Source organism: Callithrix jacchus, chromosome 8 (genome assembly GCF_049354715.1).
Source record: "Callithrix jacchus isolate 240 chromosome 8, calJac240_pri, whole genome shotgun sequence".
Classification (NCBI taxonomy): domain Eukaryota; kingdom Metazoa; phylum Chordata; class Mammalia; order Primates; family Cebidae; genus Callithrix; species Callithrix jacchus.
In genome coordinates, this window is record NC_133509.1 from 53271806 (window position 1) to 53296788 (window position 24983).

Consider the following 24983-nt stretch of genomic DNA (forward strand, 5'->3'; position numbering starts at 1 on the left):
GGAAATGGTTGGCTTTATGGGCTTTGGGTTGGTTTGCACATAAAAGGTGGTCTCCCAGATGAGTCCTTTGCCATTTTTAGGAATTGGCTAGCCCTGGAAAGGGCAGTCCTCGCATGGTCCACAAGACGATGAGATCAGATGTGCATAGGTATCCTCCAACTTTGGCTATAGAGGAGGCTTGATGAATGAGATGTTGTGCTATATTCCTTAATGTATCATTGGTCAGGTGCAGCCATGTGAGGAGATACAGGAGAGACTTGGGAAAACAAAGTTTATTATACTCACAGCTCTTAGCAACAGGAGATGCAGCATGCCATGGCAGAGCACCAGCATTGGTCAGGAGGCAGACAAACGGGGCAGGAGCAAAGTGAGAACCTATGCTACCACTTTTATTGAGGTTTCCACGGTTAAGGCAAGGCAGGGCTGGGTAAACAGTTTGGGATTTGCTAGTTTGATTAATTTCAAGGGGCTTGAAGCTATAGAGTGGTCCCTATCTACCTAGTACCTAGCCTTGGGAAAGCAGAGGAATATTGCCTCCTGGGAGGTATGAGCCAGATAGAGGAGGTCTGGCTGTGAATTGATTAGATTGCATATCAAAGGCATGCAGCTGAGCCCTTTGCTATCTTGAAGAATTGGCTAGTTCCAAGAAGGGCAGTCTCTCCACAGCCAGAAAGCTTTCAAAAATATCAAAACACTGTAATATATAGAAGATACAAAATATAAACAATACAGATGTAGTGATGCCAAGATAATGCAGGGGGATTTTGAACAGAAAGTGTAATATCAGTAAAGGCCCAAAGAAGGGGAACATTTGGTACATGAAGATAAGTCCTCTTAGTCCAATTTATTTAGAGCATTTTGGGTATAAAAACTTTAGAGATAACAATTGTATTCCATAGGAACTTGGGAGTTATTGAAAGAGAATGATTGGATTAGCTCTGTTTTTTAGAAAGGTTCCATTTCTAGCGGTAGGGTGACCGCAGCTAGGACCATATTCAAGTAAAAACAGAAAGGAGCATTACTTCATTCTCAAGTCAAAAAAAAAAAAAAAAATGTCACCAGTGTGCTGTCAATAAAATCAAGCATTTCTATCACCAAGCTCTTTAGTTTCCTTTACTGATTTATCATTATTGTTTAGGGTTGAAGGGGGTTGTTTTTAGTGTTGATTTTTTCTCTGTCTTCATTTTCGTTGTTGCTACTATTATTCTATTAAATTAGAAGCGGCTACTGCAGGGACTACCATAAAATTTGGAAGCCAATGCTGTTCTGTAAAAGTAAAGACACAGAAACACTCCTTTCTGTACAGAATAATGACTCATGTATTTCAGTGACTTCAGGAAAACAGATCTTTTTTTTTTTTTTTTTTTGGCAAAGCCATATTTAAATAAATGAAAAGCAGGAAAATAAGGAAGATACCATATTCATTGATAGTTGGGTAAATAAGCATTATTTTAATCAGGAGCCATTAAAAATTAATGTAATTATTCATATTTAATAGTTGTGGTGTACGTAATTTTCAACCACTGCATTCGCTATGGTTACAGAGCAGAATAGAGATGAAAATTTTGGCATCTTTTCAGTCTTGTTACTGGCTTGTATGTCTCTAGAGCTGTGAATATTTCTGCAGTGAAAATCAAGTATCCATTGTTTTATAGAAAAAATGCATTCTTGATCAATAATTGCCTATGAAGAAAATCCCAATATATTAAATACTATTTTCCTGTTAGCTGACGTTATAAAATCAGAAATAAATTTTTCTGGAAATAATCCTTTTGAGAAAGAAAAAATTCATACTTATTATTAGATGTTATATTGTTGCTTGAAAAAATAAAGAAGTCAAATTTAATAATCCAGCCAATATTTCAACACACGCATTTAAAAGAAAAAAGAAATTTCTTGTGAAGTACTAATATTGCTCCAAGTGAGCCTTTAAATGTTGTACAAAATAATTCTGTTTTTATGAAAGTTTGAAGAAAAATAACTGAAATGAAAAATGTGAAAGAAAATCACTCAGCTATCTATGTTTATTCTCTCAATATACGCCCGTTAAGTAATTGATAGGTGTTGAATTTTGTTATAAATACAAAGTTAATTAAAATTTGACCTGTGCCCTGGATTTTTTTTAATAGCCTGACAAAAACAAAATGTCCCTATTTCATCACATCCTCTCGTTCTTTACATGTACCCCAAAACCTAAAATGCAATAAAAAAAAGTGTCATATAAACAAACACATTTACATTATGATGTGCTAAGTGCCCAATATAGCAATGAGACTGTGCTGGGGAAGAACAGCAGGAGAGACAACTCTTCCTTTACAGAGGTGACCTCTGAGCAGGATTTTGAAGGGTGAGTCGTAGTTGAGGAGAAGAGTGCAGACTCTGGAGCTGGACTTCCTGGTTTAAATCCTGTCATTACTTCCTGACTGAAAGATCCTGGACAAATTTACCTCCTTCATTTTCTCATCTGTAAAACTGGAATGGCATTTATAGCTACATCAGAGACTACTATGAATGTAGTCATACTTTACATGTATGAAGAATTAATACATGTAAACTTAGAACTTAGAACATTGTATGGAGCATGATAATGACTCAATACATGCACTGCTGTTTGTTCCACTACTAAGAATGGCATAAGAATTTTGGAGGCCAAGGTGGGTGGATTACTTGAGCTCAGGAGTTCAAGATCAGCCTTGGCAACACGGGGAAATCTTGTCTCTGAAAAAAAAAAAAAAAAAAAAAAAGATTAACCAGCCAGGTGTGTTGGCTTGCTCCTACAGTCCTAGCTTCTTGGGAGGGTAACATCACTTGAGCCTGGGGGCAGAGGTTGCAGTAAGCCGAGATTGTACCACTGCACTCCAGCCTGGGTGACAGAGTGAAACCCTGGCTCAAAAAGAAAAAAAAAAAAAAAAACAGAAGAATGTTTTTGCAAACAGGGAATGCCGTTTTTTATTCTGTAAAAGTTCAAATTGCTGCCTACTTAATGGCTTTTACAAGTGAGCAATTTAATGCAAGATGTAGAAAAGAAGTGGAAATAGGGTAGAACCATTCAGAATAGAACCATGGAGGCCCTGACTGATGAGCAGGGGAAGAAGTTACCATACATCAGACAGGTACGTCAGGTTGTCACTGAGTTGTTACCTGATGCACAGGAAATCCTGTTTCCACACTGGAGAATAGGTAGTTAAACTGACAACTAAAGAATGAAACCGCTTGACTACAACACACCACTGAGGAGGCCCTAAGAGACTGATGTACAAATTACTACACTAGCTTAAGGCACAGTAGTAAACCCTGCCTACTAAAAGGATCATTTTTCTCTGCAGATTTTCATAAGAAATTTTTATATGAAATCAGTAGATATGATTAAAGTCACTGAGTCAGTGCATTTATGACTGATAACCATTACAATTATGGAAGCTGACACTTGCTGGAAATAAGTTAATTGGCGTGTGAAGGTTACTTATTTAGGTATAAAAATCAGGATGAGGAAAGTAGAAAATATAGCGAAGAATTACACAAAATCAGAACAGAGAAGAGAGCCTTCTAGGTGCCTCCTTTTCCCATGGATTTAAATAATCACCGAAGTAACCAGAACTTGAAAGCCATTGATTTTACAATTAACAAGAGATAAGAGAAGCAAGTCTTTCTGAAACCCTGGCTTGGAGAGGCACACCACGATTATTTTGGTGATCAGTTGCCTTGCTTACAAATTCTACCTAGGTGATTTGTATATTAAGTTTCTATTTAATCAGACATGCCTATGTTTGTTCCTTTTTGTGTATGAATTAGGAAATCAAGGAGAAATTAGATTCCAGTCACAAGCGAGATATAGAAGGCATGGGAGTTCCAGAAATCAAGTATGGAGATTCTGTCTGCTTTGTGCAGCATATAGCCAGTGGTCTCTGGGTGACCTACAAAGCACAGGATGTCAAAACTTCCCGCCTGGGACCTCTAAAAAGAAAGGTGAGAGTCAGAAAGTCTATCTACAATTGTTTTACCCTATGTTAGAAGCAACTAGGCAATAGAAGTGGTTCTGAGAATCAGGTGGACGTGATTGTGTTTTACTTCCTACTGTTCAGAAGAGTTATTTTGTGATAGATTGTACATAGTTTCTCTAATGCTTCAGCCTAATTTGGATACTTTGACCCCATATTCAATGGAGGAAAAAACAAATACACAGCAAACCTGTGAGGAAGGGGTGGCATGTGTTTAATGCACTCTAAAACCTGATCTAAATGGCTTTTAGTGATTTGCTGTCTTGGAATTATCCACATCATTGCTCCCTTCATTTCAGTGAATAATTGAGCTATTGTGCAGTTTTCATAATGTAAAGACTAAATAGATCTCTACACAGAAAATGCAGATTGCATAATAACAAGCCAACAGGAACCCACTGGCAGAAAGAAGAGATGTTGTGGAATGACACTGTATCCACAGAGGTTGTATCTTTTTTGAGTGGTGTATCACAGCCTGCTCCAGTGAGAAAAACTAGCTTTGGATACATACAGAATATTTTTACCAGAAAATCAATTGCCATAACAATGTTTCTTTTGGTGGGAACCAGATAATGGATGCCAAGGATGTGATGCTTTTATTCCTGAAAAATCCTTATAAAATATGGGTTTGACCAGTCATCTAGTCCTAGGAGGCACTGTGCTGAGGTATAGCAGCCTAAGGTATCGTGATGAAAAGTCTTCCAGAATACAGGCTATGGTAAGAAAGGATATTGAGAACAAACATAAGGCAATATCTTAATTTTGTGTAAAGCAACACAGACTAGAAAAATATCCAGAAAAGGAGAAATGAAATGATCAAGAGGGGATAGAATATAGAATACATAAGAGGCCACATATCTGGTTGGTATGAGGTCAACCCTTCCTCTGAAAACAACTGGAAAGGCTAGATACAGTACCTTAAAAAAAAAAATTAAAGGAGGCCAGGCATGGTGGCTCATGCCTGTAATCCCAGCACTTTGGGAGGCAAAGGCAGGTGGATCACGAGATCAAGAGATCGAGACCATCCTGGTCAACATGGTGAAACCCTGTCTCTACTAAAAATACAAAAATAAGCTGGACATGGTGGCACACACCTGTAGTCCCACCTATATGGTGGTGCACACCTGTAGTCCCTCCCTTTTGGGAGGCTGAGGCAGGAGAATTGCTTGAACCCAGGAGGAGGAGGTTGCAGCGAGCCAAGATCGCGCCATTGCACTCCAGCCTGGGTAACAAGAGCGAAACTCCATCTCAAAAAAGGAAAGTTTCAACAACCAAACAACTCAAAACATAAGCATGAAATATTGCACATACAACACAAGTGCAATAAGGTGAGCCCACCTTCATCTTTGTTTTCCCCTCAGCACATTTGCTGATTTGCAGAAGCAGGGAATGGGATCTTGCATTAGCTCAATTGTGCTAAAGAGACAGATTAGACATAGGGTCTGCCAAGGCTTCTGGGACTCAAGGGGCCATGAGTCCAGAATAGAGAGAACTACAAAAACATTAGCTGGAAATTCTACATGCAGTTTCCTCTAAAATCCTAAGCTGACCATAGATGGGATGTGAAGCCAAAATAGCAAACAGAAAAGTGCTGTAGTGATGAGGAACAAAGCAGAGATGTTGACATTATGACAGTGCTAGGGAGACACAAGTCAGAGTTCAGGGTATACCAAGTAGGAATGGCCCTGGGAAACACAGTAGGCTTTCGGTTGATCTTTAGAAGAGCTACACCCCGGGAATGCGGGCTACATGCTGGGAATGCAAAGAAATCAAAAATAAATCCCAAGAATCCATCTTCTGTTCTTACCAGCCTATCAGAAGAAAATTAAATCCTCTATAGAGCAAAGTAATATCATCTAGAGACTCTAGAGTTCTCAAACCTAGTAAGGCGATGGTAGCATTTAAAAAAAACATGGAATTTATGGATGTTGCCTATAACTCTGGGTGGTCAGGTACACACTCCAAGGACTCTAAATGTCGAGAAATCTCAGTTTGCATTGTTCACTTACTGTGCCTGTCCATGCCTTTGCCTTTCTCTTCTAGGACGATAGCCTGTAGATTCATTTAACTGTTAGAATGTATATGTGAATTTGGGAGGTGCTTTTATAAACCCTTTCCAGATGGTGTGATGGTGCTCAGCCCTTGACAGAGTTACACCACTTCATTTCCTACGAAGCATGTTAAGTGCCCTCTCCAAAAATACAAAGATTGTCCAAATCTGTTGTTTTTTATGAAATGAACAAAACAATAATCAAGAAAACCCAATGGAGCACAAAGACAATGAAACACCTGATGAGTACCCACTGTAAAGCATCCTCTTTCCTATTCCAGTCTTAGGCTGCTTCTCTCTGCTCTTGGGTTGTGAGATTTCTCCAAGAGAAAAAGGACCTTAGGAACTGGGCTACTGAGATCAATGGCATTCATAAGAACAACATTCTAACAATTGCATTTCCCCTCAGTTGTCATTATTTTCTCGTTCAGCTGGCTAGTTTAAATGTTTTATCTGAACAAGCAAACCCTAAGAATTTTGGTCTTTAAGGACCAGAAATCTGGGACCCAGACCAAAGCAAACATAGTGGCAATATGTTGCTAAACCCAAATGCAACATTGCTAACCAGTTGCTGGGAAGTTCTAACAAAGTAGTATTTTCTAACAGTTAGTGATTTCAATGGTAAGAGTATGCTTTGCTCATGCTTACACTGCAGTATGTAGATGAGATGCAGTATTGCTTCAAAAATGAACAAGCCTATATTCAACTTCGTGCATGAATTCATCATATTAGGAAGTGCCTTCAAAAAAATAAAAAGCAAGGAAGAGATTTTTCACATGGAAAGGAAAATAAGTTGTTTCTTTATGCTAAAAATGAGAGAGATCAACAATCTTTATTCTAAAGACATTTTCTGGAGCCACACATTTTGTCTGTGTTGACATACAGACTTTCCAAATCTACACGGTCTCTCTCTTTGCTTACTTCCATTAAGCGGAAACCATGCCAGGGAACTTGAATCAGCATCAAACTATCTCACTTAACATCTTCACATATGTGACCATTATAAGGGAAAAGCCACTGACCACACAAAAAGCTAGTAGCCCCTCCCCCAAAAATTGTGTCGTGATGTCATTAATGAAAAGTGGATATGCTTAGCTTCCAGATTACTGATCTATGATCAGTAATATGCTGTCCCTTAAAACAAACGCTCATTGAGCACCTATTAGATTCTAGGTACCATGCCAAATGACTACATGTATATCATCAAATCCTCCAAGCAACCCTCTAAGATAAGCCTATTTGCAGATGGTGAAATTCAAAGTATATTTGTTTGTATTAAGTTATTTATATTTGTTTGTATTTGTATTAAGGGGGTTAAGTAACTTGCCTAAGGTCACACAGCTGGTCAGTGGCACAGCAGGACTAGACAAAGGTCTGCTGATATCAGAGCCTATGCTTTCAAATTTACTCTCTAACCTCTAAGAGAAGCGAGCTACCACCTTGAGCTTCTTTCTCCAGCCCTGTAGTTAAGTATTTCTGTGTAGTTGGCCTTCAGTCAAGTAACTCAAGACTGATCCCAGTGCGGAGTTTTGCTTTAAATTGACTGCCTTTTTCTTCATTTCATCTCTGGAGAAAAAGGCTTTGAACACAGTGACTTTTCACATTTCCAAGGGTAAGATTCCATGTTCATTTTAAGAGAAAAATCTGTTCTGAGGTATGTTATCGCCCTTTCAAATTGACCATTTAGGCCCAAGGAGTATGTCATAATTCATACCATGGTGGCACATAAAATTTCATTTTCATCAAAGCACCGTGTCCCAGGAATAGTTCACATGTCGCTAACGGGGCATATGGGTAAAATAACTTCGCTAATGTCCCATTCTCAAAATGAACCCAGGGGAGCTTAGTTGGAGAAAGGCATAAGAGGGATGAGGGAAATACTGCAGGAAATGTTGACTGCCCATATGTGGAATAACTGTAACCTAGAGCTGCTGCCCCTTGCCCTGTGGGTAGGTCATACTCCACCAGGAAGGCCACATGGATGATGGATTAACACTGCAGAGATGCCAGCGTGAAGAGTCCCAGGCTGCTCGGATCATCCGGAACACTACAGCCTTATTCAGCCAGTTTGTCAGGTATGTCAGCTCCTTTCCTCCTCTACCTGGTAAGTTTTACACCGTGGTCTTTGAACAACACCACCACCACCACCACCACCTCCTTTTGATACGGTGAGTGTTTTTGGGAAACAATGATGAACCAGCAAAGAGTTTTACCATCAAGAGCTTGGGACTGAAACATATTTCCTACATAGGTGAACTCCTACTAGCTTCACTGCCCAACAAATGCCCAAGCCCCATTAGCTATTCAGACTGGAGTGATGAATATCTAAGATCTTTGCATGAAAATAAGTGAAAAGAGTTGGAGTGCATAGTTGGAGTCCATTTTATATTTGTGTGTAAACAGAGAAAGAGCAAAGAGAAACCGATACACTCCCCAAGTGTTGTGTAGAAAGGGTTTCTACATCATTCAGAATTGCTGCTGTGGTTTGCATTGGAAGCCTTGGGTTACCCAACTGTGGCTGTGGCTTAAATGGGAAAATTAACCAAACTGCCTGCTTGGATCACAATCCCTCCAGTCTAAATAATGCTTCCAAAACAGAACTCCGTGGATCATTTGTACCAATTACCATGAGAAACTGATTCTGTTGTAAACTGTGCAGTGTTCCAAGATCATTCTTCTCTTGTAGGAAAATCTGTCTAAAGCCAAGGGGTATAAATTACATGTGTAAATCTGCATGAAATGAGAACTTTTTTTTAGATCTTTACTTTTCTTGCTGTTGAAAGACTGCAATCCAAGGGATGTATCAGGAAATAGGCTAGGCTGCTGTTGCAGTGTGAGTAAAATTTTTTTTAAAAGTTCTGGGGTACATGTGCAGAACGTGTAGGTGTACACGTGCCAAGGTGGTTTGCTGCATCCATCACCCCGTCATCTACATTAGGTATTTTTCCTCATGCTATTCCTCCCCTAGGCTCCCGCTTCGTGACAGGCCCTGGTGTATGATGTTTCCCTCCCTGTGTTCATGCGTTCTCATTGTTCAACACCCACTTATGAGTGAGAACATGCGGTGTTTGGTTTTCTGTTATTGTGTCAGTTTGCTGAGAATTATGGTTTCCAACTTCAACCAACCATCTCACACCAGTTAGAATGGCGATCATTAAAAAATCAGGAGGCAACAGATGCTGGAGAGGATGTGGAGAAATAGGAACACTTTTACACTGTTGGTAGGAGTGTAAATTAGTTCAGCCATTTCGAAAGACAATGTGGCGATTCCTCAAGGATGTAAAAATAGAAATACCATTTGACCCAGCAATCCCATTACTGGGTATATACCCAAAGGATTATAAATCATTCTATCATAAAGACACATGCACATGTTTATTTATTGTGGCACTATTCACAATAGCAGAGTAAACTCTTACTTCTTGTTTCAGTAATAATATAAAGAAGGTAGGTGGTTTAGGGGAAATGGGTGGCCTAGCTACTGGGGCTCAGGTTTCTTCCATTTCACTGTGCTGACGTCTCACACACATTCTTAAAGTGCGTCTCTGTACCAGAGCATCAGCATCACTTGCAAACTTGTTGAAAATGCAGATTCTTAGGTTTTACCTCAAACCTACTTAGACAGATATTCTGAGAATAAGATCCAGCAACTCATATTGTTATAGGTCCTCCAGGCAATGCTGATGTATGCTAAAGTTTAAACACGACTGCCCTACAATAGACATCTTAACTGTGGCTACATGCTAGATTCATCTGGGGAGGTTTTAACACACTGATGCCCAGGCCACATCACAAACCAATTGCATCAGAATCTGCAGATACTTTATTGAAGCTCCCTAGGTGATTCTAACATGAACCTCAGTTAAGAACTGCTACCCTGGGATGTTTTTTTCATTCACGTGGTCAAAATGTTCAGAATAAATTAATCTATAGAGGCAGAAGCAGAAAGAGTTACCTCGGGCTGGGATGTCTTAGGTGGAAAGGGAGCATGACTGCTACTGCATAAAGCTTTTTGGAGCGCTAATGAAAACGTTCTAAAACTGATCATGGCAAAGATTGCACACCTCTGAATATTCCAAAAACTAGTGAACCATTGAATTGTACCCTTTAAATAGGTGACTGTATGATATTTGAACTGTATTTCAATAAAGTTGTTATTTTAAAAAGTCAGTGGGAGTTACATGCCTGACAATGGAAAAATTATTTTTAAATGTCTATATTGAGGTAGAATTTACATATTACAAAATTCATCCTTTTAAATGTACAATTCCATGACATTTCACTTTTTGTTTTTTGTTTAAGATGAGGTCTCACTGCAGCCTCTCCACCTTCCAGACTCAAGCAATCCTGTCACCTTAGACTCTTGAGTAGCTGTGACCACACATAAACACCACCACACCTGGCTAACTTTTTAATTTTTCGTAGAGACAGGGTCTCATTATGTTGCCCAGGCTGATCTCAAATTGCTGGGCACAAATGATCCTCCTATCTCAGCCTCCCAAATGTTGGGATTATAGGCATGAGCCGCCATCCCTGGCCAGTTCAGTGAGTTTTAATATACTTACTTGCAGAGCCTTACAAATATGACTGCAGTTCAGTTTTAGAACATTTCAATCACTCCAAAAATATCTCGTATTCTCATTGCAGTTAATTCTAGTTGCCACCCACAGCCCTAGGCAACCACTAATCTGCTTTCTGTCTTAATTTAATACGTTAAATTAATAAACATAAAATATGTTTTCTTCTGCATCTGACCTTTTCACTTAGCATTACATTTTTGAAGTGTATTCATTTGTTTCTTCACTTTTTTGTTGCTGAAGAGTATTCATATGTGTGTGTGTAGAGAGAGTGAAAGATCTATATAGATAGAAGTGCACATATATCACATTTTCGTGATATATGCGAATTGATGAGCAGTTGATAGTTTCCATTTTGATTACTAAAAATGTTTCTGTGGATATTAGTGGAAAAGTTTTCAGATGTAGGTTTCTGTTTCTCTTGGGTAAATACTTAGGAGTGAAATTGCTGAGTCAGATATAAATTTGTGTAACTTTTTGATATATTTTTACTGTGGTAAAATATACATCACATCATATTTATCATTTTAGCCATATTTAAGTTCATTGTCATCACTACTGTCCATCTCCACAATTTTTTTATCATCCCAAACAGAAACTCTGTATTTATTAAACAAAAACTGCCTGTTCTCCTCTCCCTCAGCCCCTTACAGCTTTCACTTACTCTCTGCTTCTATGAATGTAATTATTCTCAGCACCTCATATAAGTGGAAGCGCATGCTATTTGTCCTTTTGTGTCTAGCTTATTTCACTTAGCAAAATTTCTTCAAAGTTTGTCTATGATGTAACATGTGACAGGATTTCATTCCTTTTGAAGGTTGAATAAAATTTCATCATGCATAAATACCATGTTTTGTTTATTCAATTGGGTATGTCTAACTTTTTAAGAAACTGAAAATCTCTTTTCCAAAGTGCATGTACCATTTTACATTTCTCTCATAAATGTATGAAGTTTCTGTTTCTTTATTTGTTATCTGACTTTTTTATTGTAGCCATACTAGTAGCTATAAAGTGGTATTACCATGGTGGATTTAGTTTGACTTTCCAGAAGGAATAATGATACTGGACATCTTTTCATATGCTTACCAGCCAGTCATGTATCTTCTTTAGTAAAATGTAATTAAGTATTTTGCCTTGTTAAATTTTGTCATTTGTCTTAAAGTTTGAGAATTCTTGGTATCTTCTGATTACAAGGTTTTTTTTTTTTTTTTGCCATATTTATTATTTGCAAGTATTTTCTCCTGGTCTTTGGCTTTTCTTCTCATTTTTTAAAATTATGTCTTTTGAAGCACGAAAGCTTTGATTTTTGATTAGGTTCAATTTAACATTTATGGATTGTGTTTTTGGTGTCATATCTAAGAACTCTTTACCTTTCCAAAAATCATCATGATTTTCTCCTCTGTTTTTCTAAAAGCTTCCAAATTTTAGCCCTTACATTTAGGTCTGTGATCCATTTTGAGTCTATTTCTGTGCATAGTATGAGGCAAAGGTTTAAATTAATATTTTTGCATGTGGGCCATATAGAGATCAGATTTTTTTCCCTACACAATTTTCTGGAAAGACAACCTTCCCCCATCCAGTTACCTTGGCACCTTTGTCAAAAACCAAGTGCTCATAAATGTTAAGAGTTTCTTTCATTTGCAACCACTGATATGCAAATGCAGGCTATTAGAAACTAGGTCCACCCAAACGTGGCGATTCCCCCAATTGTTCTTTTGCCTTTGCCTCCACAAATGCCTGGCAACTTGGCTGCCTCCCCGTATCCCCACGTGTGCGGAACGTCATGGTGCCCTGCATTTGCATATTGAAAGACTAGGGTGAGGGGACCAGTTTTTTTGCAGGCTCTGTGAGTAACATGCCTGGTCAAACCAATCCCCTGAGCCCTATGCAAATCAGACAACATCGCCTTCAGCCTACTCATATAAGCAGCTACTTTTCCATGGCACATGGGGTCTCCTCTCGGCTTTGGAGCCCCCCTCCCTCTGTTTCTGTACAGGGGAGCTGCTTCTTTCTTTTCCCTTTCTTGCCTATTAAACTCTGCTCCTAAAACCAAAAAAAAAAAAAAAAATGTAATTCTGTTACATTGATCTATATGCCTGTCAGTATTTCAAAATAACACTGTCTTAATTAATGTAGCTTTATAGTAAGTATTGAAATCATGTAGAGTGAATGCTCCAATATTGTACTTCTTATCAAAATTATTTTGGTGTTTCTGGGTCCTTTGTATTCCCATGAAAATTTTAGGGTAAGTTTATTAATTTTTGTCCAAAAATACCCTGCTGTAATTTTGATAGGTATTATATTTAATACAGATATCAGTTTTGGAGGACTGTTATCCCTGTAATATTAAGTCCTCCAATCTATAAGTATAAAATGTCTCTCTATTCTTTTCAGGAAGATATTGTTGTTTTTATTATATAAGTCTTATACTTTTATGAAATATATTCCTATGTATTTGATTCTTTTTGGTGCTGCTACAAATACAATTATTTTCTTGATTTAACTTCAGATTATTTGCTGCTAATATATAGAAATACTGACATATAGAAATTAAGTTTTAAAAATATTGATCTTATATCCTTGACCTAATTAAATTATTTATTAGATCAGTGGGCTTTTTGGGGAGCAGGTGGATTCTTTAGAATTTTCCACATATAAGATTATGTTATCTGTGAATAAGAATTTTATATTTTTTCCTTCCAATAGGGATGCCCTTTATTTCCTTTCCTTGCATGATAGCACTGGCTAGAACATCCACTACAATGTGGAATAAAAGTAATATGGACAGATATTCTTGTCTTGTTCCTGTGGGGGTAAGGGCAGGGTGGGTAACGCCAGTTTTTCCCCATTAAGTGTGATATTGACTATAGGGTTTTTGTAGATGTCCTTATCAGGTAGAGGAAGTTCCTGTCTATTCCTAGTTTGTTGAGAGCTTTTGTCTTGAGTGAGCATTAGATTTTGTCAAATGCTTTTTCTTGGTCTATCGATATAAGTTTATAGTTTTTTCTTATGTTAATATGGGCTTTTACATTAACTGGTGGAAAATAGGGTATTGATGTTTCCTTTACTATTGAATTGTCATCTTCTACACCAATTCCATCAGTTTTTTGCTTCACATATTTTGGTTTCTAATTTTAGGTGCTTATATGTTTATAATAGATACATATTTCTGATAAATTTGCCCTTTCATAATTTTAAACTATTTTCCTTTTTTCCCTATGAACATTTTTGTCTTAAGTCTGTTTTGTGGAGCCCTTCCAGGCATCTTACATGCAGATTATGGTTTTTGTTTGTGTGGCATATTATCTTCTTTTAACCTATTTGTGTCCTTGAATATAAAGTGCATTCCTTGTAGACAACACATATTTGATTTTTTTAAATAGTCTGACAGTCTCTCCCTTTCACTGGTATGCTTAATCCATTTATATCTAATGTAATTATTTAAATAACTGGATTTATGTCTGTCACTTTGCTATTTATTTGTCTGTTTTATTTATTTTTTTGTCCTCAGTTCCTCTTTTACTACCTTTTTGTGTTAAATAGATATTCTCTAGAGTAATATGTTAGTTAATTTGAGTTTTTAAAAATGCTTTTTTGGGGAGTTTTCTTAGTGGTTGCTCTAGGGAATTTAATATTTATTTAACTTGAAATAATCCACTTGAAATTAATACTAACTTAACAAATAAAGCAACTTTGCATTAACATTGTTCCATTCCTTGCCTATTTCTTTGTGATAATCTTGCCACGTTATATTACGTCTTCATAATTTATAAGCTCAGCAACACAATTTTATAATTACTTTATGCAGTTGTTTTTTGAATTGGTTACAGGAACAAAACAGAAGATACATATTTTTATGTTGTTTCTGATATTTACCTGTATGGTTACCTTTACCCGTGTTCATTTCTTTGTGTGGTCTCTAGTTACTGCCTGGTGTCATTTCTTTCAGCCTGAAAAATCTCCCTTAGAGTTTCTTATAAGTCAAGCCTCTGACCATTTGCTAATGGACCTGTGTGTGGGCTGGATGGATGAGAGTTCAAGGTTCAGGCAGTTTAGAGTTCCGTCCTGGATTTTGTTTTCTGCTTGTGTGGGAATGAATAGATAGCGAGGGTCCTCTCCTGTTTTTCCTGAGCTAGTGTGTGTCCTTGCACACTGCCTACTCTGCCCAGTTAGAGCTGTTTTGCCATGAAGCAGGGGAGGAGATGGAAGCATCAACAGGCTGAAACACCATAGACCCCAGCTGTTCTTACTAAGTCTCATTTAAAAAAAAAAAAAAAAAACTTTTATTTTTTTGGTGTGCCTTTAGTCAATTTCAAGAGATCAAAGATTGTCATTTTGAACTATTTTGCCCAATTTTGCTATTATTTTGTGTGAGAAAGGATTTGCTGAGCTCTTTACTCAGCTATTAAGTGTCACCCTCAAGAAGGAAATTCTTGATTCTCCCAGGCATAGTGAAAAAATATCAATGCTGAGGGGATGTGGGCTGCAAAAATCATAGTATTTGGATTTTGTAAGAGCCAGGAAATAAAGGAGAAAAAAACATTTTGGAAGTAGATTCTTCTCTCCCATCTCTTTTGAAAAATCAACTTTGTATTCTGTGTGTACACAGAAGCCAGGAGGAGGGGTGGCCTTCTGGGAACATGTTAAGGTTAAGGGAAGAGGGAAGGAGCAAGGAAGAAAAATGGAAAACAAGAGGTTAAAATTTCATCATGCTATCTCATCTTCCCTGTAGAGTTGCTGGGAACAGTCCAGTATGAATGACCAGTGTGATAGATTAAGGAGTCTGAAAACCCTGCTGAGGAAAAGATACTGTCAGCTGTCCTCTAAGTTTAACCTTAGGAAAGAGACAACAAATAAATCATTATGTTATAATAAATACTCAGAATCAACTGGGATCTCACTTGAATTTAATAAAAGAATTCATTGGCAAAGACCCAAGAATATAGTGGGGCAAGTTACAGGGAGTTGAAGAAGGTGGGGCGAGATAGGTACCAATTGTGTCATCTCTAATTTGAGGCTTTGACTTATCTCTTTACTCTCTGAGGTCCTTCTATAATAGAATATGAACACCATGAGACTGTTCAGAAGTCCTGTCTGTTTTCACCATTGCTCCCCATGCCGAGCATGTGATACGTCTTCTTTTTTGAGGAAGAAATAAATCTGCCTTAGTCTAGTGGAGAACTGTAATATTCATGTTTCTTCAAGGGGTAAGAGGAAGTAGTCTAGCAATGAGAACCCAACAGATGAAAAATTAGACCTAAAGGAACCTGGCAATCAAAGAGTGCACCTTTCCTATTTTCCAAATGCTAAATGGGAGCATTAGAGGCTTAGCAGCAATCCAAATATCACACCAATAATGGCAGTGGCAAGGCTGAGACCTGTGATTTCCAACTCCCTGTATGGTGCATATGCTGCCTCAGCAAGCTACAAAAACGCCTGTACATCTCTTGCTGTCATCTTTTCCTATCATGTAAAGAATTATTCTTGACCAACCTCGGTGTCTCTAGTAAAATGAAAGTATTTTTAAAACAAATATTCAAAAGCAAGCCCTGAAACTAGACCAAAATATTGAGGAAAATGTATTCATTCCTTCACTGAATTCAGAAGTGGGAAGTCATATTATTGAGTTTCATACTGCCAAGACTTCTCCTCATGTACTCATGGCAATCTCTTCCCCACTATTTTTGTGTCTAATAATATCCCAGGTATTCTTTGCCATTTGCAAATACTAACTGAGAACTTAACATGTGCCAGACACTGCCAGGGGTTGAATACATACTGATGTGCCTCCCTGCCTATAATAAGCTTGCAGTCCCACAGTATTCCATACCCATTGCATGGACTTGGTGTGTGTGTGTGTGTGTGTGTGTGTGTGTGTGTGTGTGTATTGTGTTTTAGGTTTTGGGGTACATGTGAAGAACATGCAGGATTGTTGCATAGGTACATACATGACAATGTGGTTTTCTGCCTTCCTCCCCATCACCTATATCTGCCATTTCTCCCCATCTTCCCACCCCCCCACTGTCCCTCCCCTAATTCACCCCCACAGACCCCAATGTGTGATGCTCCCCTCCTTGTGTCCATGCGTTCTCATTGTTCAACACCCGCCTATGAGTGAGAACATGCGGTATTTGATTTTCTGTTCTTGTGTCAGTTTGCTGAGAATGATGGTTTCCAGGTGCATCCATGTCCCTACAAAGGACATGAACTCATCATTTTTTATGGCTGCATAGTATTCCATGGTGTATATGTGCCACACTTTCACTGTCCAGTCTATCATCAATGGGCATTTGGGTTGTTTCCAAATCTTTGCTATTGTAAGCAGTACTGCAATGAACATTCGTGTGCACGTGCCCTTATAATCCTTTGGATATATACCTAGTAATGGGATTGCTGGGTCAAATGAAATTTCTATTTCTAGGTCTTTGAGGAATCACCACACTGTCTTCCACAATGGTTGAACTAATTTACACTCCCACCAACAGTATAAAAGTGTTCCTGTTTCTCCACATCCTCTCCAGCATCTGTTGTCTCCAGATTTTTTAATGATTGCCATTCTAACTGGTATGAGGTGGCATCTCAAATAGTTTTGATTTGCATCTCTCTAATGACCAGTGATGATGAGCATTTTTTCATATGTTTGTTGGCCTCATATATATCTTCTTTTGTAAAGTGTCTGTTCATATCCTTTGCCCACTTTTGAATGGGCTTGTTTGTTTTTCTCTTGTAAATCTGTTTTAGTTATTTGTGGATTCTGAATATTAACCCTTTCTCAGATGGGTACATTGCAAAAAATGTTTCCCATTCTGTTGGCTGCCGATTCATTCTAATGATTGTTTCTTTTGCTGTGCAGAAGCTCTGGACTTAGTATTTTTTAATACAAAATTTGAATTTTCACCAAAATTGGAAACTAGGAAAGGCATACTCTTTGATTGCCAGGGTCCTTCAGGTCTAATCACCTCACAGGCACAGCCTGGTTGTTTTCAGAGCTTTTTTGAGTTTTTGTTTTGGGGCTAGATGAAAATTCTTCTTAGCATGTATGCAGATTAACATACACTAGTTAGTGACTTAACAAATATACTGTAAATGCCTAGGAGAACTCATTAGAAATTGGCCATCAAGATGCTCCAATTAAAAGACACAGAATGGTGAGCTGGAATATCACCCATTCATGTGCTGTATTCAAGAGACCCATCTCATGTGCAAAGACACACATAAGCTCAAAATAAAGGGTAGAGGAAAATTTACCAAGCAAATGCAAAGCAGAAAAAAAGCAAGAGTTAAAATCCTAGTTTCTGACAAGACAGACTTGAAACCAACTAAGATTAAAAAAAAGACAAAGAAGAGCATTACATAATGGTAAAGTGTTCAATTCAACAAGAAGAGATAACTATCCTAAATTATCATAAATATATATGCACCCAATACAGGAGCACTCAGATTCATAAAACAAGTTCTTAGAGACCTACAAAGACTTATACTCCCACACAATAATAATGGGAGACTTTAACACCCCACTGTTAATATTAGACAGATCATTGAGATAGAAAATTAACAAAGATATTCAGGACCTGAATATCAGTTCTGGATCAAGTGGACCTGATAGATACTTACAGAACTCTCCACCCAAAAACAACAGAATATACATTCTTCTCAGTGTCACATGGAACTTACTCTAAAATTGGTCACATAATTGGAAGTAAAACACTTCTCAGCAATGCAAAAGAAATGAAATAATAACAGTCTCTCAGACCACAGTGGAATCAAATTAGAACTCAATACTAAGAAACTCACTCAAAATTACACAGATACGTGGGAATTGAACATCTTGCTCCTGAATGACTCCTGGGTAAATAATAAAATTAAGGCAGAAATCAAGAAGTCCTTTGAAACCAATAAGAAAGAAAAGACAATGTACCAGAATCTCTGGAATGCAGCTAAAGTACTGTTAAGAGGGAATTTTATAGCACTAAATGCCTACATCAAAAAACTAGAAAGATCTCAAATCGACCTCATAACATCACAACTAAAAAGAGAACCAAGAGCAAACAAACCCCAAAGCTAGCAGAAGACAAGAAATAACCAAAATCAGAGCAGAACTAAAGGTGATAAAGACACAGAAAACCCTTCAAACAATCAACAAATACAGGAACTGGATTTTTGAAAAAATTAATAAAATAGACTGCTAGCTTGACTAACTAAGAAGAAAAGAGAAAAGAATCAAATAGACAAAATAAAAAATGTTAAAGGGGATATCACCACTGGTCTCACAGAAATACAAACAACTCTCAGAGAATACTATAAATAACTCTGTGCAAATAAACTAGAAAATCTAGAAAGAATGTATAAGTTCCTGTACACATACACCCTTGCAAGACTGAACCAGGAATAAATTGAATCTCTGAATAGACCAATAATGAGTTCTGAAATTGAGGCAGTAATACATAGCCTACAAATCAAAGCCCAGGACAAGATGGACTTACAGCTAAATTCTACCAGAATTCTACCAGGTACAAAGAGGAGTTGGTACCATTTTTTTCTGAAATTATTCCAAACAGTTGAAAAGGAGAGACTCCTCCCTAACTCATTTTATGAGGCCAGAATCATGCTGATACCAAAACCTGGCAGAGATGCAACAAAAAAAGAAAACTTCAGGGCAATATCCCTGATGAACATCAGTGCAAAAATCTTCAATAAAATACTGGCAAACCAAATCCAGCAGCACATAAAGAAGCTTATCCAGCATGATCCAGTTGGCTTCATCCCTGGGATGCAAGGCTGGTTCAACATAAGCAAATCGATAAACGTCATTCATCCCATAAACAGAGCTAAAGACAAAAGTCACATGATTATCTCCATAGACACAGAAAAGGTCTTTGACAAAATTCAACATTTCTTCATGGTTAAAACTTTCAATAAACTAGGTATTGATGGGACATACCTCAAAATAATAAGTCAATTTTAACAAATCCACGGCCAATATATACTGAATGGGCAAAAGCTGGAAGCATTCCCTTTGAAAACTGGTACAAGACAAGGATGCCCTCTCTCACAACTCCTTTTCAACATAGTGTTGGAAGTTCTGGCCAGGGCAATCAGGCAAGAGAAAGAAATAGAGGGTATTCACATAGGAAGAGAGGAAGTCGAACTGTCTCTGTTTGCCAATGACATGATCCTATATCTAGAAAACCCCATCATCTTACCCCGAAAGCTTAAGCTGATAATCAACTTAAGCAAAGTCTCAGGCTACAAAATCAATGTGTGAAAATCACAAGCATTCCTTTACACAAACAACAGACAAGCAGAGAGCCAAATCATGAATGAATTCCCATTAATAATTGCTGCAAAGAGAGTAAAATGCCTAGGAATACAGCTAACAAGGGAAGTGAAGGACCTCTTCAAGGAGAACTAAAAACCACTGCTCAAAGAAATTAGAGAGGACACAAACAAATAGAAAACATTCCCTGTTCATGGATAGGAACAATCAATATCATGAAAATGGCCTTACTGCCCAAAGTAGTTTATAGAGTCAATGCTATTCCCATTAAACTATCATTGACATGCTTCACAGAATTAGAAAAAGCGATTTAAAAATTCATATGGAACCAAAAAGCCCATATAGCCAAGACAATGTAAGCCAAAAAAAAAAAAAACAAAGCTGGGGGCATCACATTACCCAACTTCAAACCATGCTACAAGTCTACAGTAACCAAAATAGCATGGTAATGATACAAAAACAGGCACATAGACCAATAGAACAAAATAGAGAACTCAGAAATAAGACTGCACATCTACAATCATCTGATCTTCAACAAACCTGACAAAAACAAGCAATGGGAAAAGGATTTCCTCTTTAAAAAATGGTGCTGGGAAAACTGGCTAGCCATATGCAGAAAATTGACACTATCCCCCTTCCTTATACCTTATACAAAAATTAACCCAAGATGGATTAAGACTTTAATGTAAAACCCAAAACTGTAAAAACCCTTGGAGAAAATCTAGGTGAAATCATTCAGAACACAAGCACAGGCAAAGATTTCATAATGAAAACATCAAAAGCAAATGCAACAAAGCCAAAACTGACAAATGGGATCTAATTAAACTAAAGACCTGCACAGCTAAAGAAACTATCATCAGAGTGAACAAACTATAGAATGGGAGAAAATTTTTGCAGTCTATCCATCTGACAAAGGTCTAATATCCAGAATCTACAAGGGGCTTAAACAAATTTACAAGAAAAAAAAGCTATTAAAATGAGCAAAGGAACAGACACTTCTCAAAAGAAGGCGTTTATGTGGACAAAAAACATATGAAAAACCTCAGCATCACTGATCACTAGAGAAATGCAGCTCGAAACCACAGTGAGATACCATCTCATGCTAGTCAGAGTGGTAAGTATTAAAAAGTCAAGAAACAACAGATGCTGGCAAGGCTGTGGAGAAATAGGAATGCTTTTAAACTATTGTTGGGCATGTAAATTAGTTCAACCATTATGGAAGACAATATAGCAATACCTAGTACCAGAAATACCATTTGACTCAGCAATACCATTTGACCCAACAATCCCATTACTGGGTATATACCCAAAGGAATATAAATCATTCTATTATATTATAAATATACAGGCACACATATGTTCACTGAAGCTCTAGACACAATAGCAAAGACATAGAATCAACCTAAATGCCCATGAGTGATAGACTGGATAAAGAAAATATGGTACATATATACCATGGAATACTATGCAGCCATAAAAAGGAATGTGATCATGTCCTTTGCAGGGACATTGATGGAGCTGGAAGCCATTATCCTCAGCAAACTAACACAGGAACAGTAACAGAAAACCAAGCACCATCTGTTCTCATTTATAAGTGGGGGCTGACCATCACGAACACATGGACACAGGTTGGGAAACAACACACACTGTAGCCTGTCAGCGGGATTGGGGGTAGGAAGAGAGAGAGCATCAGGAAACATACCTAATGCATGCTGGGCTTAACACTTAGGTTAGGGGTTGATAGGTGCAGCAAACCACTGTGGCACACGTCTGTGTAACAAACCTGCACATCCTGCACGTGTATCCCAGAACTTAGAAAAAAATAAAGTCCTCTTGGTGTTACTTGAACATTCAGCCAATTCTCAATCACTTAGGGCCTAATGTTGCAAATCTACAAGAGGTTGGTCCATTTCCCCTTCCTCTTCATAGCGTTTGCCCTCTCAGAGGCTCACAGGTGTGCCCCTCAAGGAGACGGGGGAAATGGAGGCTCATTTTGTTTTCTGTAGTGCTTTGCATTCTCTCGCTGTTGAAGGAATTTAAGTACAAAACTTTGGAAGATATTAAAACAGAAAAAGAGACAGAGACACTTGCAGAATAGGAGGAACACAACAGGGAGAGAGAAGAGCAGGTAACATGCGCTTGGGGAACACCAAGAAACAAAGAGGGACAGACCTCAAGGCAGAGAGGAAGGATGTTTATGAGATAGGGGACACGGAGAAGGGAGGGTGATATTCAGAGAGGGAACACAGGACGAGGAAGGTCAGATGAAAGGACCACAGATATAGAGAGGAAAGGAACTATCAACAAATGGAGGGAGGGAAAGCAGGTGTGTACACAGAGAAACATGATGAGAAACATCTGTAGAGATCCCAGAGGACACACAGAGACATGGGGGTGCAAGAGGAGAGACAGAGAAAACTAACATGGAGAGAGACACAAAGACCCAGTGATAGAAATTCCTCCAACCTTATGATTAATCAATTCCAAGAAGGTATGATTGTTTAAAAGACTGATACGTTAATAAGTTTAATTATTTTTAATGTTTCTATTTTTTTTTAAGTGAGACAGACAGCCAGGGGTAAATGGAAGGGGAAGCATCTGCTGTAGATAGAAGAGTCACTGTCACATTACAATTGTAATTACCTCTTTAGATTACAGGGAAATCATTATTAGACATTCAGTGAATACCCAGTGATGCTAGATGCTGAAATATTACAGCAATATTAACAGGATGAGTTATAAGTTGCTTGAAAATAAATGTGCTAAAAGGAGTCATTTCCCTTTGTTTATGAAAATAGCTTTGAACTTAAATGTGAATATTTTCTCCTGTTGCTATGTTCGTTGGGAAACTTCATTTTGTAGCTGCTGGTGCAGTGGCCACCCGAGGAAGCAGCTCATGGTGCACCATGGGGAGCTGTTAGGAGTGGGACCCAGTGGGTGTTCAATCAGGGCCCAGCTGCTGGCTGGTGCCTAACCCATGTCAATCTCATGGTCTTTAGCGGAAACAATCGCACAGCTGCCCCCATCACCCTGCCTATAGACGAAGTCCTGCAGACCCTACAGGACTTGATCGCCTACTTCCAGCCCCCAGAGGAGGAGATGCGACACGAAGACAAGCAGAACAAGCTCCGTTCACTCAAAAACAGGCAAAATCTTTTCAAGGAAGAGGTAAGAAGAGAAATGAAAAGTTGAAATCCACTTTGTGTCCAGAGCTAAAATATTTCTATGAGTGCAACTTAGCTTTGTCTTTCTGCATGCACGTGTTTATGAGACAGCCAGAGGACAAGAGAGATATTTGGAAGCTGGGAAACTGGAAGCCATTCTTAGCTGTCAGCCAAACCTGGTTACATTAGTAAAGGCTGGCACGTTCAAACCAGATTACGTTTTAAAGCTTCAGTGCCACATGTGTATTAAAAATCCATTTTCAATAAATCTCGGCTGTGAGAGCATGACATTGGCTGTGATTCCAAAGTTCGGGGAAATGTTAGAATTACCTGGGAAACCTGTCTAAAAATTATAGATGTCTGGATTCTACCCCATCAAGAATACCTGAGAAGCTGGTTTAAATGATACAGAAGATGCTATATCTTATGTCAGAATTCAACATCTGAGTCACTGTAAGTGGGGCCTGGCCATGAGAAAAACACCAACTAGGGGCTTAAGAGACCCTCATTCTGGGTCTTATTCTAGCTCCATCTCCAGCTGTGTATGACCACAGACAAGTCACAGACCTTCTTCAAACTCAGACTTGATGATTTAGTACCAACAGGACATGGTTGTACTTCTGGACCTTTCATGCCTGGGCACAGGGCTTGTCCTTGGACATTCCCAAAGTTTGTGGCGTGGGATGCAGAACTATCCCAGCTCAGTCTTCTGGTCTAACCAGACTTTGGCTCCAGGGGCATTCTCTATGCCTTAAAGGCTACTGAAATTCCGTTTACCATCTCCCTCCTATGCTCTAAGAACAGCTAGCACAGATATTTTTACTGGGTGGCATAGTACTTTAAATTAGCTAGGAAAGTGACTGAAGATCCTCTTTTAGTGTTATTGTCTCTAAATCCCACCTTTTTTGAGGGGTGGGGAGGTAGGAAGCAAGCATGGTTGTTTTGTGCATCTGAATGGAACTTGAACTTACTTGATATTTAAGAGAAAAATAGGTACTATATCTAGAGCTGTTTCTGGGTGAGTCAGAACCACTTCACACCAGACTGAAAGCAGGTTTTTGTGAAACTCATTCACCCTCCCTCTTCCCAAGTATGTCCTTGGATTGAGTAAAGCACGTGGGGGCAAACCCATCAGAAGAGGCTGCTGACTCACTCTCCAAATGGATGCTATTTAGGTCTCTCAGGCATAAAAATGCATATTTTGTTTTTAGGAGGGAAAAAAAACAAAACCCAACTGGCACCATGAAGGTCTATTTGCATATTGGCATTATCAGTTTTAACAGGTGAATGATACGGAGGAGAAAGAGCAAAAGGGATTTTGCTTTCTTAATCAGCAGTGTTTGCATTTTCCTCTACTCTCCTTCTCAGGGAATGTTGGCCCTTGTCTTAAATTGCATTGACCGCTTAAATATCTACAATAGCGTAGCACACTTTGCAGGGATTGCAAGGGAAGAGAGTAGCATGGCCTGGAAAGAAATTCTGAACCTCCTCTACAAATTGCTGGGTAAGTACACACACAGTGCCTTCTCCCTGGGACGATTTCCATGGGATTTCTATGTGAAATCCCAGGATGGTCTTTAACTTGCCATTAACCCTGTGATATTTGGACTGCTTCATTCCTTAGAAACCTTTTGTTAATCCAGCTGTTCTTTCTGTTAACTAGTAGCTCATCATACTTTTCAAACAGAGCAAGAAGTCAGCAGCAAGTGGAAGCAGATGGTAATCAGTTTCACTGAAACTATCTGTGAAATTCTTGACAGTCACTACACTCCCTCAACCTCTATTCCTTACCTTTCATGAGGAAACAAGACTAGAACACATTTATGATGTCTTCCAGTTTTAAACTTCTGCCAAGATATCACCTGCACTTAAAGAATTGTTATTCTCTTAACACTGCCCTGTCACTTGTCCACTTGT

The 24983-nt window shown here is 38.4% G+C and overlaps 1 protein-coding gene across 14 annotated transcripts in view; it reads left to right on the forward strand.

The window, feature by feature from the left end:
• Window positions 1-24983, forward strand: part of RYR3 (ryanodine receptor 3) — a 572638-nt gene that overhangs the window by 264805 nt on the left and 282850 nt on the right. For all 14 annotated transcript variants that reach the window (XR_013521058.1, XM_054240576.2, XM_054240580.2 and 11 more), the window contains 4 exons: window positions 3793-3966; window positions 8002-8123; window positions 22902-23070; window positions 24435-24570. Coding sequence is in view for 13 of the 14 variants with exons in the window: in XM_054240576.2 (XP_054096551.1) it covers window positions 3793-3966; window positions 8002-8123; window positions 22902-23070; window positions 24435-24570 (601 nt within the window). In the remaining variant the exon portion in view is untranslated. The remainder of the gene's footprint in view (window positions 1-3792; window positions 3967-8001; window positions 8124-22901; window positions 23071-24434; window positions 24571-24983) is intronic.